Source organism: Vollenhovia emeryi, unplaced genomic scaffold, assembly GCF_000949405.1.
Source record: "Vollenhovia emeryi isolate VEMERY1.0 unplaced genomic scaffold, V.emery_V1.0 DF939164.1, whole genome shotgun sequence".
Classification (NCBI taxonomy): Eukaryota; Metazoa; Arthropoda; class Insecta; order Hymenoptera; family Formicidae; genus Vollenhovia; species Vollenhovia emeryi.
The window spans coordinates 185,340-203,001 of NW_011967202.1; the positions used below are offsets into that span (position 1 = coordinate 185,340).

At 45.1% G+C, this 17,662-nt stretch overlaps 2 protein-coding genes across 6 annotated transcripts in view; one reads left to right on the plus strand and one right to left on the minus strand.

The window, feature by feature from the left end:
- Nucleotides 1-5,276, plus strand: part of LOC105564465 — a 31,842-nt gene extending 26,566 nt beyond the window's left edge. Inside the window, exon 3 of the mRNA XM_012016849.1 lies at nt 1,760-5,276. Coding sequence (XP_011872239.1) covers nt 1,760-2,078 — 319 coding nt within the window. The 3' untranslated portion in view covers nt 2,079-5,276. The remainder of the gene's footprint in view (nt 1-1,759) is intronic.
- On the minus strand, nt 5,245-14,376 carry LOC105564464 (transmembrane protein 192). 5 transcript variants are annotated; one of them, XM_012016845.1, is made up of 4 exons: nt 13,036-13,094; nt 6,944-7,095; nt 6,455-6,851; nt 5,245-6,102 (listed from the first exon to the last, which is right to left on the minus strand). In XM_012016845.1, exons 2-4 carry the CDS (start codon nt 7,046-7,048, stop codon nt 5,858-5,860), a joined length of 747 nt encoding a protein of 248 aa, XP_011872235.1. In that variant the 5' UTR covers nt 7,049-7,095; nt 13,036-13,094; the 3' UTR covers nt 5,245-5,857. The 5 variants fall into 5 exon arrangements, with proteins under 5 accessions (XP_011872235.1, XP_011872233.1, XP_011872237.1 ...); XM_012016843.1 differs by lacking the exon at nt 13,036-13,094 and adding an exon at nt 8,812-9,062; XM_012016847.1 differs by lacking the exon at nt 13,036-13,094 and adding an exon at nt 8,708-8,805.
- Between the last annotated feature and the right edge of the window lie 3,286 nt (nt 14,377-17,662).

The following is a 17,662-nucleotide window of genomic DNA, read 5'->3' on the forward strand; positions in this document are numbered from 1 at the left end:
ACAATAACTGTCTTATGTTTTAAGAGTACAAGACAGCCATTCTGCTCAGGCCCTAAGTCTTCGACATCGAGACCGTCGGGCCGCGAGTTCACTCTGACGAACGGGACTTTAATTATTAGCGCTCGAAGTAGAATGAACGTCCCGGCTCTCGCTCGCGTATCATTTCTATTTCGCGCGATTAAACTTTCAGCTCAATCCCGGGCAAAAAGTGCTCCCGTGAAATTCCTTAATACACCCCATTTCGTTACTCGAATTAAAGAGCCCGATTCCCTCGAAAGTTTCTTCGATCCCCGGCGGATCCTCGACTCATCGATAATCCCGTCGCTAATAAGCATCGGCGAAATGAGCAAAGTTTCGTGGTATAATCAGCCGCGAGGGCTTCTGCCGGCGAAGCGCGAGGTCGAGGCGAGTATCTCGTAGGCGCTGTATTTTCTATTTGCGCTTCACGATGCGCGCCGCGATAACGCATCCGTCTTTTTCCGCCGGTGATATCAGCGGTCCGGCGAAGGAAGCTCGTAAATCCCGAGCGTAAACAACGCCCTAAAACGCGAGACGTGTTGGAGAGGGATAATTCTAGATTCGATTGTACCGCGACCCAAGCTATATGTGTAATGTTGAAGCGACCAAGTGTGTTTGTGTGTGTGTATGTGTGTATGCCTAGGTGCAACAAGATACCGGGGCCTGTAAACGAGACTCGGGACACACACTCGGCTCTCGGATCGATACTCGCGGCAGTTTTCGCGAGTACGAACCCCGCGAAGGGAAAGGACGCGAAAACGGGAGGCAGAAGAAATCATCCCCGTCGCGTTGATCTCGCCGCGCGCCGATCCCTCCCTCCCCTCCCCCTCCCGTTCCATATTCATCGAAAATTCCCGGGTGCACTGAGAAGAGTTGAATTAAAACAATATTTCTTGGTTTAACGAAAGGCCGCGGCCAATGGCTGTCGAACGCCCAAAACACTTGTTAATTCAAGCATATATTTCGATCAATTATTCACGTTGAACTTAACAATTTCTTTTTCTCGTGGAAACTTGAGATAATACGCATAATTTCTTACGATTCATTCACGCGCGAGTATGGGGCTTTTCCCGCGCCGAGATCGTTTCCGGCTCGACGCGAGACGCGGGCGGAGGTTGATCTCTCGTCGTCGGTCCAGCGCTGCGAGACAATTGTCGGAAATCGCCTCGCGTTTTGCGAGAGGAGGCGCGACACGGCTTCCGATCGCCGCATCTGTAATGAAACCAGTGCGCGATAACGGCCGGTATTATTATCACCGCGGTACGCGCGTGTGCGCGTCAGGTACACGTGTACACGGGGCGCGTCGGATTTTCCTTTGACGTCGACAGCAGATACGATACGGATTTACGCGCGCGTTTCCGCCGCGTCGCGCCGCCCCCGTGATACGTCAGCCCCGGCGAAAAAAATCGGAATGGATAAACACGAAAATAAATTGGACGCGGGGAACGATCAGCGTCGTTCCACGTCGTTGAAAGCGGGAGGAAGAAAAGCGAACGCACAGAAGCGCAGATAGAAATAATTGGCGCGATGATTGTTCCCAGATCCCAGACACACGACGACGCGACAAATCGCGATGTCACTGACGTGAAAAAGCACATGACTCAATTGTCCCGTCATCATGTTTTTCTTAGAGTAGAGTAGTCAGCATCTTGTTGATTTTCGTCAGGCTTTCACCCCATTTTTATTCATTCGCCCCGCTCCGCCGGAGTCACTGTCATTACATTGCGCTCGTAACCCGCAGCCTCATCGTGGACGACGTGGACTCCCACTCGATCCTCAGCGACGGCTCCGACCTGGACGGGCTGTCGCGCGAGAGCAGCTCGCAGAACTCGGCGTCGCAGACGCCGCTGGACAGCCCCGGCGGGCCGCGGGAGAGGATCAAGCAGATTCAGGTGGAGGCCGAGACCAGGCGGGGCGAGTTCGCCAGGCTGCTGGAGGAGCACGCGCAGGTGGTGCGCAAGCTGAAGATGATGGAGGCGGAGGAGCAGCTGTCGGCGACGACGACGGCGGCGGCGACGGCGACCGGGAACGCGGCGGTCATCGGCGGCGCGCACGCGTGATTTTACGACTTCGTCAGCGACGCCGGGACGAGGGTGACGCCGAGGGTCGGGACCACCGCGTCGACGACCGTCGTACGACCGACCACCACCGTCTCACCGCGTTTCCCCCTCGTCCGCCGCGACCGCGAGGCCGTCCGTCGCGATTCGCCGACAAGACGCGGATAACGTCACCGATCGCCGGACGTTCCGACTCTTGACCCTCGGATGCGCCCCGGACGGGCCTCCGAAATGCACGCGGATACACACGGGGTGAACGTTTGCGGGGAAGTAACGGGCGCATCCGAGTGCTCATTGCAGGGGCAAGGAGACACGGACTCGGAGAGGACTTCTCTTGCTTTGCTTTCGTTTTTCCTTTGCGCGTTACGTAATTCCGCTCCCTGATTTCCGTTTCGGTTTAGTTGGAATAAAGACTGAAACCCAATTGGAGGTAAACTGATGAAATTTCTGAAAGTTAGCTTCATATTGTGTTTGGCAATTGGAAAAAGAAAAATGATCATCGGTCTCGCGTGTTTATGGAAATTCAAATAAATTGGAAGTCTAATAAAGCTTGCTTTACATGGTTGCAAGTATATATAACTTCTCGCGACTTTATTTGCGATTAATCTGTGCCGTTTGAAAAATTCGAGACGTTAACACATGTAAATTCGAAGCGAAGCCTTTCTACGTCATCCGATTTCGCGGGGTCGAATTAAAGCAAGTCCGATTGGCAGGATCGACATCCGCGAGCCGTGCATCAGCTTCCCGCGACAGGGATCGTCCTTATTTAATCCTTGTTTGCAACAAAGTCTGAATAAAAAAAAAAACCTACTAGACACGACAATAATGAGGAACACTTTTAATGTGGGGACGTGCGCGAAAGCCGCGGTTGCGTATTGTTCACAACGCGTGGAACAGGGAACTCCCGCCCGTTCGAACTAGCTCAGCAGCAACGGCTGGCCTAAGCGTAGTACAAATTTTGCAGTGAAGTCTTAATAAAAGAAAAAAATATGAAAAAAGAGGTGCGAGCGAGCGAGCGCGAGAGAGAGAGAGAGAGAGAGAGAGAGAGAGAGAGAGAGAGAGAGAGAGAGAACAAGATTTCCGTAATCACGGGACTCGGCGAGCGAGAGTCAATCGCGCCGTCGTTTCGCGGAGGAAACGCAGGTGCTGGAGTGGATATGGTGTCGTACACGAACACACGTAGCCTACTCTCGAGACACAACGGGGTGTACAAGCTTCTACGTTTTATATAGTGTTGTAGAGTTGAGTGTTCCATATAAGTGTAAGCTAGTTTTGTAATATCCGTAAATATACGTGTACGAGAAGGGCGGATCTGGCCGGGTCTGGCGGATCGCGGCTCTTTTGTAAATAGATTTCTTTCCATTGCCACACACGCGCGACGAGGCCCGGTCGCACCGATCGATTGTCGCCGATTAATCCCGATCAGCGACTTTCCGCGTCGCAGTTCCCAACGCGTGGACTGAATTTCAAAACTGATGTCGAACTGCAGGAGTCGCTTATTTTTTTCTCGAACGATATTCGGTTAACCAAATTTCGTCTTAATGACAATAGTTAATGTGGCCAATAAAGGATTATAAGAAATGTTAATGGCATCGACGTTAAAGCATTGTTTGTGAAAAATACGATAAGATGTGTGAATTAAACATTGGCGCGCTAATTTTCATCTTGTAAGTAAATTGCAATTAAAACTGTAAGAAAAAAGGGACACAAAGTGTTGGAGACGACGAGTATCGGTGCGATCGGGTCTCGGTGATTCACGAAGCACGAGAGGAATCGGGAACCCGAGGAAGAGACGCGTCGAAGAAAGCGATGCTACTTAATTTCGCCATTTCACTCTTAACGTTAGGGAACTTGTATAAAACACGGGGCGAATCTCTCGACACGGCGACACTTTACTAATTTTCCACGCGCACCGCGCCAGACCCGCATCCAGATGACATAGGTATTATTAGGCATTTATAGACTTATATATACATACTTAAAGAGAGATACATAAGTAGACCGGTGTTAAATAATATAGCTCTAGTGTAAAGATGTGTCTATTATTGCACATTGTGCCAGCCTACGCCAGTCGGCAATCAGGACATCTTTTCCTCGCTTAATTCGCAAGACGTCACGAGATAAATCGTCAATTCGAACTGAATTGCCAATCGTTCTCTCGTACACCAATTTAGATAACGACCGCTCACTTTGCGTTTTTCGAGTATACGATTACGTAGGAGCGCATGAGCCAAGTAAATCTTCATGAAACTCTAAGTCCCCGACGTGTGTTTAAAGAGATAGAAAACGCGCGCTATTTATAGAAATTACGTATGTGGTTTTTCTTCTTCAGCAACCCGAGATTCTTGAGAACAGACGAAGGTACCTCGGGAAAGATATCCTGATCGCCGCGTCCGCGACTGGCGCATCGTGCGAATGAGGAAGACGAGCCCTAGAATACGTAAGGAATAGACAGGAATGATTTTAGCTGCTCAGAAACGTAAGATGCTTTAAAGGAAATTTCGCGACTGAAAGTGATACTGCGAGGCAATAATTTCTCCAACATACTCGGGAAGACTGCGGACTAGCGCGGGAAACGAGACGGAAAATCTGCATTATTTTTGCTGCGAGATTCCTACGGACGTTACTATTACGTTAAGAAAACTGCAGAGATACATACGTATAAAGTTTATACGTATACTATAAACCCTATTAATTATCACCGTATGTAGTTTTTACTTATACTATTATTCGTACGACTGCATGTTATAGAGGCGGCTGTATATGATATATACATTTATCAAGTTTGTAACGAAACTGCTCTGACAATGAGAGAAGACGCTATTCTGATTTCGCGCGAGCATCGCGAGCGAGGAGGACAAAAAAAACAACAACGTGGCTCGGTGTAGCGAGTATATTTTATCGGTTTTACTTTCTACCGCTGCAGTGAGCCATACGGCATTGCTTTTTGAGACTCGAGAAAAACGTGCGATGTAATATTATATCACGCCGAGTTAATGTTAACGTAATCGAGATTTATATGTAAATTTTTGATGTAATACCGTAACGTGTGAGATACGACGATACACGCTGTTGAGTTTTGTTAAGAGAAGCCGCTGCTTGACTAATTATTTATATAGCCTCATGTATGCGAAATAATAATGTATGTAAAATGATGGTTGCTACTGGAAAAAATATACATATATTTTATTGAGTTGACAATGAACGTATAGTACTGCACTTCTGTCACAGTAACACCGTGTAACCTTCTTCCCCAAGCATGCAGGATTTTGTCGTCGATGTTGTATCTTTAACAAATATTACCATGTTTTAAGAACTATTCTTGATCGTCGATCAAGAATATTATTTGGCATAATGCATTGTACATACATACGGTAAATATTATACAGTGCTGTTCTTTTAATTCAAATCTATTTACAAGTTTACGTCTGTGGGTATAAATGACAAGTGTACACGTGAAGATACAAAAGTAATACGCACCTTGCGCAACAGACCGCGCCTCAAAGATGACACGAAACGAAAAGAACTTACCGACTATTTATACACTTGTGAAATATACAACACAAAATAGTTTTAACGAACTTAAGCAGTAATAGTACGATTTTTCTATACGTATGATATACTTATTGTACATCTATGTATCGAATTTAATTTCAGCAAAAAGACACAGCACATATCACATTAGAAAAATTAAAGTCCTAATCTCCGTTAACACGTCACGATTACAAAGAACGAGTGCCTTTCGTCGTTTTGCAAGGGAGATGTGTAGTCACAGTTTTATTTCATGTCTCCGTCGCCACACGCTCAGACGCCAACAGCAATATTCTGTGGCTTAGCTTTACATTGTGATCTCTCAGATATCTTATCAAGTCCGCCTGCTTTTGCAGCAGTTCCTCCAAATTCCTCCCCCTCTGGCGATACCCGATTTCCCCCATTCCGGAATAGGAATCTTGCGTGAAGGGCGACAGCCATTCGTCGCGAGTGACATCGGGCGGCGGACGTAACTGATTGAATCTCATAACTCTCTCTATGTGAGAAAAAAATATATCGGCAAGTCGCAATAAAAGAACGATCGATTTCGAGACATTTGTTGTATTAGTTATTGGTCAAAGTTCACGAACTAATCCTCAAATGAAACGTTTTCCTACAATGCGAAGGCAATCTTGATGGTAAAATCTCAAAATTATTTTCAACATCCCTCCTAGATAACGTGATATTTTACGCAAGCTTTTTTTTTATATAAATTTTTTAACGTGTCTCAATAATGCACAAGAATCAAAGAAAATTTAACATTTAATATTATTTTCCGACGCAAAACCTTCCTCTTATCGACCTAGCTGGTTCTCTTTGGATACAATCCCCCCCTGTAAGATACTTACTGATGTAATTAATGTAAGCTGGCACGATTATCGCGAGCTCCAAGGTAGTTAGGAGAAAAATGTAGTTGAGCGGCGTGAACCACTCCGACTTCCTGCAGTACCGCTCGTAGTCGACCTTATGCGTGTGATGCAGAATCACGGCTAGCAACAAGTAACATGTGTTCCACAGCGACGCGATGAAGAGGGGCGTCCTTATAAGCTGATACGTCGACTGATAGAAATCTAGGTACCCGTTCATGCGCAAGCCGTGGTGTCTCGCCTTGACAACGTGGTCCGCCGTCATGACTATCAGCCAGTAGGCGCAGTGTAGGTACAGGTATATAAAGTACGTGTCGCATTTGCTCTGTTCCTCCGACCAGATGGACACAAACACGATCCCGCAGATCCCCAAGGAGACCTACGGTACAAAAGTCGCTCCGATATATCCAGCCCGGCCTTTCAACACTCCAATAGGAAAAAGACACAACGCGACAAGCGGGATATACCTACTCCGAGCAGAAGCGGAATCGACGCGATCGACACGGTGTTCAACTGCTGAAAATTGTCCTCTTCCTGAGAGCTCAAGATCGGCTGAAAGTACTGCTCGTCCTCCATCTCTCAACCGGTTGACCGAAGGACACTCATAAAGTATATCGTGCCTCCTAAACAAATTGCCGTAAGAGTTTAAACGTGCGCTCCCTTAAATATGACCTCGGCTATGGGGTGTCGATAAGAAGCAAACGAAAATCACACAAGTCCACTATCCACTAGCATCTGCGAACGAGAATTCTTCCTCACTGCATGCTCGTGCAAAACAAAAGTTAAAGCCTGATCTACAATGTGCTCTCTGCATCTAGAAACATTGTTTTGTATGAGCAAATCAAAACGCTGAACAAATTTGTATGATTTATTAACTTGCACAAATTTCTTCAACGTATTCACTGGCTACAAAATGGAATGTTTCTAGACGCGGAGAGCACATTGTACATTAGGTTTTGAGGAAAACAAGGTGGTTAGAGACAACGATCGAAGAGATTAGCGCTGACAATTTCACAAGTGTTCCAATTTCACTTTGCAATCTGACGACAAAGCTGAAGACTGACAAGATTCAATAAGTTTGGGACAAGAAAATATACAAAAGGCAACATCTGTACCTAGAGGACAAGCTGATTCTTTCAGATCCTTTACAATATATTTTTCCGTTCGTCTTGCATTAACACGCCCTAAAGTGGGCCAGCGCGAAGTTCGAGGCTGATGGCAGAGAAGAACCCGTAAACGCTTAAGACTATCTTAGTAGACATAAGATAAGACAGACAAAAACTTAAGTATACAATAGACTTTTACGACTTAGGTTTTTCTCTGCCTTACCTTATGTTTACAACTTAAATATGATCTCAGCTAAAGCCTTGTGTCCACGATGCTAGAACTTGGTCCAAGTTCTAGCATCGTGGACAGTTTCTAGTTTCGAGAAACGTGTAGCCGATCAACTTGCGGCTTTTATGGAATACATTTCTTGAAACTAGAACTTGGGCCAAGTTCTAGCATCGTGGACGCAGGCTTTAAGGGGGGTGTCGACAAGATGCAAACGAAAAATCACTCAGTCCAATATCCACTAGCATCTACGAACGAGAATTCTTCCTCACTGCATGCTCGTGTAAAACAAAAGTGTTCCTGGGCAGAAAGACTGTCGTGTTTACGATTCCGTAGCAAGACGCAAGTCGATGCGATGAATACGACACACGTCTACAATTCTCTGCGCGTAGACTTCCGATTTAAGTCTTGCGACAGAATCACAACCGGTTACGACAACCTGCCTGCTCAGGCCCTGAAGCGTTTACGGATCGTTCTCTGCCAACAGCCTAAAAATAGGATCCACGTAATCTTACATCGTGTGTATATTATATAGAAAAAATGACAGGCACAAAACGAACAACACTGCCAACGAGCAATTAACGCAAGTACTCCCGCGAGTTCTATCGCGACTGCGACGAGAAACGCAACGCCAAAGGGACTCGCCGTCGACGTGACGGGCGAGACGCGACCTCCACGACGTCCTCGCAAATAGAGGCGCGAGTCGCACTGCGCGCAGCAACGTCAACCGCAGTCGCGTACACATAAATACTCCAATGCGAAAGAAATGAAAAGGATGGTGGTTGAGGTACGCGTCGGTCGACTAAAAGGACCCGGGAGTAACGGGCGTCGGCAAGCGCGTGCACGCGGACGTGTAGCACAGGCGGGGAAAGAAATAAGGGGATTTGTATAACGTGCACCTACGCGAGCGCGTCACGTCGCGCCTAAGCTCGAGTTTACAGAAACGGTCATATGGCCGGGACGAGGTTAGGTTCGAGAATCGAGGCAAGGATCTCTGGGGTACTCACGGGAAGCGGCGGGGAGTCGCGTCCGCAGCAAGAGGTTAAGGTTAGGTTAGGTTGGATCTACGGCCACGCTGTCTGGCTGGCGGCGGGTGACAGCTGCGGGTCCGTGTGTCTCGTCGACGCGCGGCACATCCCGACACCACCTCGAGTACGACGGAGCACGGCCGTGCTGCGTAAATCGAACGCGCGCGCGAGATAGAAAAAGCGACGTCTCACTTCGCTCCACTTGGTCCGCGCGAATGGCGCCGGGCCGAGTTCGGCCCGCGCGCTTGCGCAATATGGCGGGGGTTCCCCCTCCCAGCAGCGGCGCTCAACTTGAATCTCGCCGAGATGTCGGAGTGAGAGAAACGAGAGATCACGCGCACGATGCCAACGTGTGACATTTGATGATGCTGCGGGGATTATGCGAAAATGATGATGACCTTATTGGCCGCGTCCAGCGGAGAAAGCCGCATCGCAACGGTTGTAACATTCGTAAATTTGATTGGGGTACGCTCTGCCATAATTAAAAGTGTACGCTAATCGGATTCAAGACTTTCACAACGGCTGGAAAGCAACTTTTTCCGATGAACGCGAGACCATTGCATCCCAAGTTTTGTCGCTCGAAGTTTATCGAAGTTTACTTGAAGTCTCTGCTTTTACGAGGATGAAAATGCGACGATTTTTTTGTATCTGCGGCATCGAGAGTTTTGCTAAACTTTAGCTCAAGGACTTTTTTTTCTAATGACACGAAAGTTTATAATTGTATAAAGCGATAAAATTTCAAGAGAATTCGTACTCGTTTTTCTTCTTCAGAAATTAGGATATGCTCAAAGTGTGACAAGATAAAAATAATTACCTAATGAAATGCAAAATAGGAGACGTATCGAAGCTTAAATATTGGCGTTATCATGGTGCAATATTATAGGTAGCGCATTAGCATTCAATAAATGGCCAATATTGGCGCGTAAAAACCCAGATAGCAAGCTAACGTTATTTTGACGGTGAAATGACACGTTTAACGACATTTCGACGTCAAAATGGCGACAAATAGCGCCAGCTCGCTATCCGCGTATTGACAGGTCGATACCATTTGCTTTTTCCAAACTTTTTCCCGCCTGCGAGGGAAATCATAACAGATAAAGGTTTTTTTAAAAAATGAACGTAGATTCGCGCGTAGCAATGGTGGGACAACGGTTTTAAAGTTCGCTTAAACCGTGAATATACATTTCTGTATACACGTGTTACCGTTAATCAGACCGCTGTTGCGAAAATATACACAGGAAGCAGCGAATGATGTTTCACGCGGTCGCGGCATAAATCTAGATCGCACGTTCCGAACCTTCTGTGATCCGACACGTCGTAAAAAAGGCATCGATAAAATCGCCGCGGGTGTTTATTGATATCCCGAGCTAATGAGTTTCATTGTACATTCCGCTGGTAGCTATCTCGTCCACTACTTGCCAAGGGGCGAGAAAGAAATCATAAGCTCCATCCAAAGAGCGACAATAAGCAAGGACTCGAGACCTAGCACCCCACATAGCACGTAATATTACATTTCCAAAGTAATATTACAATAAAATATATCGGAAATATTACTGTAATATTACTGATATATCACAGTAATATTAAAATGTCCGCCCAATGAAATATTGCCGAGATAATCCTAGTAATATTACTGTGATAATCGCAATAATATTACTGTGATGTATCACGTAATGTACTGTAATATATCACTTAATATTACTGTAATATTGCAAGGAATTAGATTAGGATAAAGCCGGATATGACGGCCCTACGGAAAAGACGGTCACAGGCTGTATAATCTCTTCAATAATTGTTTAATAGTGCGTTTTTGTAGTCATTCTCAAAGATGATTATCGTCATATTACAAATTACCCTTATAATATTTTATTCACACTTCAATGCGATATACATTGGAAAGTGTCAAATAGCAACATGACATTAAATGACGTCTTCATGGCATTTTAATGACGCATTAAAACGTAATGAGACGTAATTAAAAAGTCATTTGACATCATCAATATTACTGTTATATTACTGTGTAATATAGTTCTATATAATATATCAGTAATATTAATGTAATGTTGGAATGTATTATATAAATGTATTATATCAGTAGTATTACTGTAATATTACATTGCAATATTTAACATCACTGCAATATTACAAGTATGTGCTATGTGGGACGTCAAGAGTACTGTTAAATATTATACGATGTGCGATTTTTACGAAAGCAATATTACTGCGCCTGAAACTAATTTTGCAATAAATCATTACGTTACGTTTTGTGCTTGGCATTTTCTGCAATAAAAAGGTAATAGCGACTTTAATCCTATTTGCATATTTGTCAAGTAACAATCGAAAGAATTGCAAAGTTTGGCATACGTACACTTTCGAGAGAAGAAAATGTAGTCAGCGTAGAAGTAAAGTTGGACACACGGAACATTAATTGCAGAGAAACAATTTCACGTTGCAGAAAAGACGAGTAGAGCCTCGCCTCGAGTCCCACGATCGACGTAGCCAAGAGAACAAATAGCGATCCGAGTAGAAAAGACCCAACAACCTATACCACATTTTTAGGCCAGCGAATCCCTCGAAATTCTCAGTTATTCAGTCACGAAATACAAAAATGCCGAAACGCTCCGTCTACCCGCAACCGTCGGATTATCTTTATCGGAGGACACGGCGCGATCTCGAATTTCTGTGCGACTACTGGGACCGATTGCTCACTCCGAATCAGAGCTACGACATACGTCTTCCGGACCTGCTGCGCGCTAATCATTTAATGAGACACCTATCCTCGCTGTCCCTCCCGTCGAATCAAAGTCTGCGAGTCAACGTGAGCTTCACCATTCTCGATGGCACTCGCTGGCAGCCGCGGGAAACATATCAGCGGTACACTTTTTTCTCTCCCGAGATTCCTCTCTAGAGACGATGCTAGAACTTACAATTAGTCCAAGTTTTAGCTCCGAGAAATGTGTAGCCAATCAACTTGCAGCTATTCCATAAAAGTTGCAAGTTGATTGACTGTACATTTCTCAAAACTAGAACTTGGACCAAGTTCTCGCATCGTGGACACAGGCCTTAAACGAGGATTATTTGTTTTCATGCGAAAGATTGCTTTGAAAGCAAAATAAGGGCTACGTTTTATTAGACTACTATGACAATATTATAATTATTGACGATATTTATTATAATAACGAGCAATATAATCTTAAATAGAAGCGTCTCTTCAAATTATTTTTGAATTCTTTCTCTTCAAATTCTTATCCAGCGGTTTAATGAATTTAAATGTAAATTTTTATTGGCGCAGAAGTAACGCGTTGCCCAGTTATACCGAATCTCGTAACGGATTTCGCCGACCGCCGTGCAACAGTAACGCGGTCAGATGTAACGATTTACTTAGGTATTACATAAGGCAGATAAATGAAAATTATGCAGCAATCGAGAAGGAATTGCTGAGGGCCAGAATATTAGCACCCCTAGCCGAACGCAACATAATCGCGGGATGCCAGAATGCGTTTCACAATCAGGTTCAGCCGCATTTCTAATCAAAAGTGAAAATTTCTTTTATACGATGTAGATCATGTTGTTTATTTGCTTATTGTGATTTCCGATGTGCAGCGCGCGGCGACGTGCAATTGGAATAAATTTCCTGCCGGTAGTCAAGCGTACTCCGCGAGAAATGATCCTTCTCTGGGACACGAGAGACATGTCAAGCCGCGAGAGAGAATCGATCAGACTTGTGCATTATTCGGGCACGAATCGTGCATTGCTGACAGAAAGAACAAGGACGGTTGCTCGATAAATCAGCAATCAGCGAGACAGAAAGAAAATTCGCCCAGGGTAATGAAATACAGAACGTTATCATTTTGGTCAATGTAATATTCCACAAGGAGAGAATTTTCTTTGAAAACTTACCCTGAAAACCGTGGGACAACATGGCATTTTGAAATTTTACTATACATTTTACCAGTAAAATTTCAAACAATTCTCACAAAATTCTTCAAAATGACACGTTGTCTCAGGATTACATAAGTTTCGGAAAAATTAAAAAAAACAATTCTCTTCTTGTTGTACCAGTAGTAATATGTGAAGTTCTACATGTATAACGCTTTGAATTTTTAATATTCCAATGCGTTATGCGGGATTTCCAACGAAAGCCATGCTGATTATTCGCCGAACGACGCAATTAATAACTTTTTTAGAAGTTCAACGACTCACCAAGAACTACCAAGCAGCATTTCCCGCAAACTTCCGGCTTCTGCAGTCCGACGGTCAAGAAGCTGCAACCCAACAACAACGTGCGTTAATTTAATCTGTGTAATTAGATATCCTAAGTTACTGCCGCGTGCAGAACAGACTTAAGCGCAACTTTGACGGATGGAAGTCCTTAGAAAATAGGTCCTTCCGTCTCGTAAGCTCACGCGATTTCTGTCGCAACCGACGAGCTATAAATTAATATTAACGTCACCGAGACCAACAGCTAACTGAAATTGTAATTTCGGACTTGTTGTCATCCGCTAATGTGACATCTTCGAATCGTGAAATCGGTTTTCCGAAGGAATACGTAAACTGCACATGGTACAGCGACGGACAGAGTGGTTGCGACACTTTTTTCTTAATGAGTTTAGGATTTATAGATTAAGGTTACGTTTCACAATCTTCTTCTCCGAGGAATATTTTACTCGGTGGCCATTCCGAAACCATTTTGAGCGTTTCCGATCTATTTCTCGAGTTCCAGAACTCATTGGAAATAAAAACAAGTATCGCAACCATTCTGTCCATCGCCGTACACACTCCCCAAGTAGCACAGTGCATTGGCTAAACATTGGTCCAATGTTGGTTACATGAGAAATTGGCCGATATTGTCCAACGTGAAGCCAATATTGACCATAGAAGAAATGTAAATATTGCACGATAATAATTATATAATATCAGATTTATATTGGAAGTGCATTGGCCAATATTTAACAATGTAATAAGAATATTGGTCTAATATTGATACAATATTAAACCAATATTTCTAAATAGACATATTGGCTGAATAAGAGAAGGCGTCACGATATTGGACCGATATTGGGAATACTATAGTATATTTACATTATTTTCCAATATATTGCGCCAATATATTGTACTACTAGGGTCGTGCGCCGTATCAGTCGGTTTTTCCAACGAGAATTGCACGCGAACTACACATTAGCGCACCATACATAGCCCGCGAGCCAACACAAGCCAGCACGTATTTCTATGATTTCTATGAGTTGAAGGTAATTTGATTTAGCAACATCGGATTATTGCAACTATTGCATATTGATTGTCACATTTGTAAATAGCGCTGTATATACTATTCCGGGGAACGTCTAATTTCGCAGATATTTCGCAGATAAATATTGAGTAAATCGTAGCGACCTGCTGACAGGAAAGTGTTAACAATCCGAAAATAGCGATCGCCATGAAATAGAACAATCGACTCGTAAAATGTCCAGCCGCGTCTACCGCTGTTTCAACTCCAAAACGCACCAGGCTTCCCGATTGTGCAGGCCGCATCGATATTCCGGCGGACAATATGCGTTCTCGTGCGATGTGCGGAAACCAAATATTCGCTTTTTTTTTTGGTGTAAAATAAATGTTTAGGAATCACGTCACAATATTTGCGTTGTTTCGCGACTGGATGGGGAATTTATGGCACAGCGTAACCCGTTTATTTGTTTATTTGGAGATTCCGTCTTCATCCTCGCAAGTTCCGCTATAAAATGTCAATTGGCGCTGCGCTCCAGAGTACGGGATTAAAAGAGAAAAGTGCGAAATTGCTCATCCGGTCGCGCGCAATAACTTCCGGTCTCGGTAACATCCGCTGGCTCCAACATTGCCCAGGCTTTACAGAACTGCACCGGAACTGCGTTGGCCCGAAACGACAACGGAGCGATGAAGCGGCGGAGCTCCAAAGAGTCGATGGAAGCGTGCCAGGATGTCAGTAAAATCGTCAGCAGCGCGGCGAAGATTTTCCATCCGGCGGAATCGAGGCTCGTCAAGCCCGACGACGACGTCGGCGTCGCGATAAATAACAGCGATAGACGATCGATCGAGCCGCAACCGGCCAGCTGTCAGGGAAATGTCCTGCTGCCGACCGCCGAGTCAGGCGTCGTGACTGATCAAAACGGACGCGTAGCGGGACAAGGACGCGGCGGCAAAGGTAAGCTCGACGATCCGGAAGATCGAGCGATAGCGGTCCAACTCGATCTGGAGACCGGCGGCCAGCAGGATCGGCCGAGAACGGCCGAGAGGATTGAACCGCGCGTCATCGATGCGCCGGCAATGTTCACTCCGGATGAGAAAGCTACCAGGAGCAGGATTAGGAACGGCAGGATGCCGATGACGGGGAAACCGTTCTGGAAGAAGCACGTGTCCACGCCGAAGTACGCGAATTTCCTGAGAATGTTTCGCAAGGAGGAGACGGACGATCGACCTCGCGATAATTCAGCCCTGAGGAACGAAGGGACAAAGTCGCAGCGTCGAACGGGGGTTTCTGCGGGGAGGTATGAGCCTGATATAAGATTTAATGTAGCAAAAAGCGAAAGAAAGAATTGAAGAAAAGTTCAAGAAAGAGGGTCGAAGAGATGAGTCTTAACAGATACCCTTCTTTGATTATTTGGCTTAAAACATTAAGTCTCATATTAAGTTAAATTGTGAGAAAATGTGCAAGAACGTTAGCGTGTGCAATAATGGCCGCAATTGCCGCAAAGAATACAGTAATTCTTATTAATTGAAATCAAGTGTTTCGACTTGAAATCGAGGAATAGTTTTAAAATTATTTAGTGAGATTATTTTTTATAAAAACACATCATTTTATATCCTAAAAGTACGGAGGTTGCAAAAATATATTTCTGCAGTACGCCTACTTTCTTTCCTTCTTGATTCTCCCTTGTAATAATTTAATGAATAATTGTAAGTGAGCTGTCGGCTGTAACAGATGGATTTTTTTGTTTAATAATCCCAGTTCCAGCGATGAGCGCGATAATCGAGCAAACCCGCGAACCGGAAGAAGAACGCCGACCCCGAGGAGCACGGTGCACACGACGTACAATCCTGTGACGCACTCATCAGCCACCGAGCCTATTTTAGATTCCAGCGGTCTCACAATACAACTCCTGAGGTATTTATGATCCGCTCATTCACTCGCTCGTATACGTTTCTAAGGCCGGTATTCATAGTCGATTCTTATTTCAAAATCATCTTAAGTATTGTCTTAAGAGGCTAATACGGCTCTGTGATTGGTTAAAAACACATTAAGAGTATACTTAAGACGATCTTAAATATAAGAACAGACTATGAATACCGGCCTAAGTGTCTTTCATTCCGCACTCAAGATTTATAAATAGAGAAAAGTCCTCTATTATGAGGTTTCTAACATGAGATGGCGGGTTATTAATACCCAGATTTAATCACAAATCTTTTTCGCAACGATTACGCAAGCAGTAAAGTTTTCACTAAACAGATTTCCCCCTAAGGGCAATAAATTCATGGCGGAATCAACAGAAACATTTAACAGAAACCCCGCTCTCATATTAGAAGCCTATCTCGTAATAGGGGACTTTCGTCTACATCTCTCTATAATCGTCAACGACAAAAAAAATCGAGTGGCCGGTAAAAGACACGCGTACGATATATCTTCGATCACATCACTTGTAACTTTCAACATTCAGAAATAGAAACGAGGAAGAACATAACATTTTTTAAATAAGCAAATAAAATAAGGATTTGCTTAAAATAACAATGTTTGTGCTCTTTTAAAATCTTATTTACGATTAATTATTTATACAGGCTGGCCGTTCTATTATACGCGCCCACGTTGATGTCGGCGTTGAATTCATTAATCGCGCAGCAGAATCAGCAGACGCCGACGTCATCTACCTTCGACTGTTCCAACGATCTACTGATGCAGATCTTTCGTCTGCTCAACGAGCAACGATCCATTCCCAACTTGCCGCTCGTATCGCTCGGATCCGAGAGAGCTCCCTCGGCTTTAACCGCGGAGACGAATGGCGAAAGTTCGCGGTCGCTATCCGAGGAGAGAGAAGATAACGCCTCGGCCGTTTTGACAAAATCCGACCCTGTTTCGGAACAAGGATCTATCTCCGGCGGGAAGAGCCGTTGGAAATCGCACGAGCACGTACCACGGCAAAACGGAAGAAACGGGAGATGGCGGCTGACGTCGATGTTGACCAATTCTGACGTGAGATTGGACGGGAACATCTTCACGGCGAAGGACCTGCGGAAATTCGAGCAATTCTTGAAGGTCGAGAGGAAGCGCCCGGAAGACGTCCGGTCTCTGTCCACGAGGAGCAAGAACGAGCTCGTCATGAAGGAGTACTTCCGGAATTGGTTGCACCGGCTACTGCGGCATCTAAACTCGGCGAGCGGCAATCTATCCGGCGAGGAGAGAGAATGTCCCGAAGGATCCTCAAGGACCGCGGGATCTTCCTTGGAAGAGGTGGAAGGACGGCGCAATGGAGACCGCTCGGTAGCTGACGAACCGCCGGATTGCTCGAGAGACGACGGCAATACTTTTTCGGAGCGCGAGGAGGAGGAGGAGGAGGAGGATTCCGACGATCAGAAGTCGTTTACTTCCGCTACAAGTACGAATTCCTCGCGGTCGCATCTTAAGCAGGACGGCGCGATTGTAGCGGAAAACGAGGAGAAATTGCCGCGGGATCAACAGGATTGATAACAAGTGTTCGACTATGAACGATTCGAGCATGTGTATGCACGCTGAGACTAATAAAGTCGTGCCCGCGGCGAGACGAGGCGGCGTTTCGCTTTGCAGATCGCTCGTAAAAGAACTTCTCGC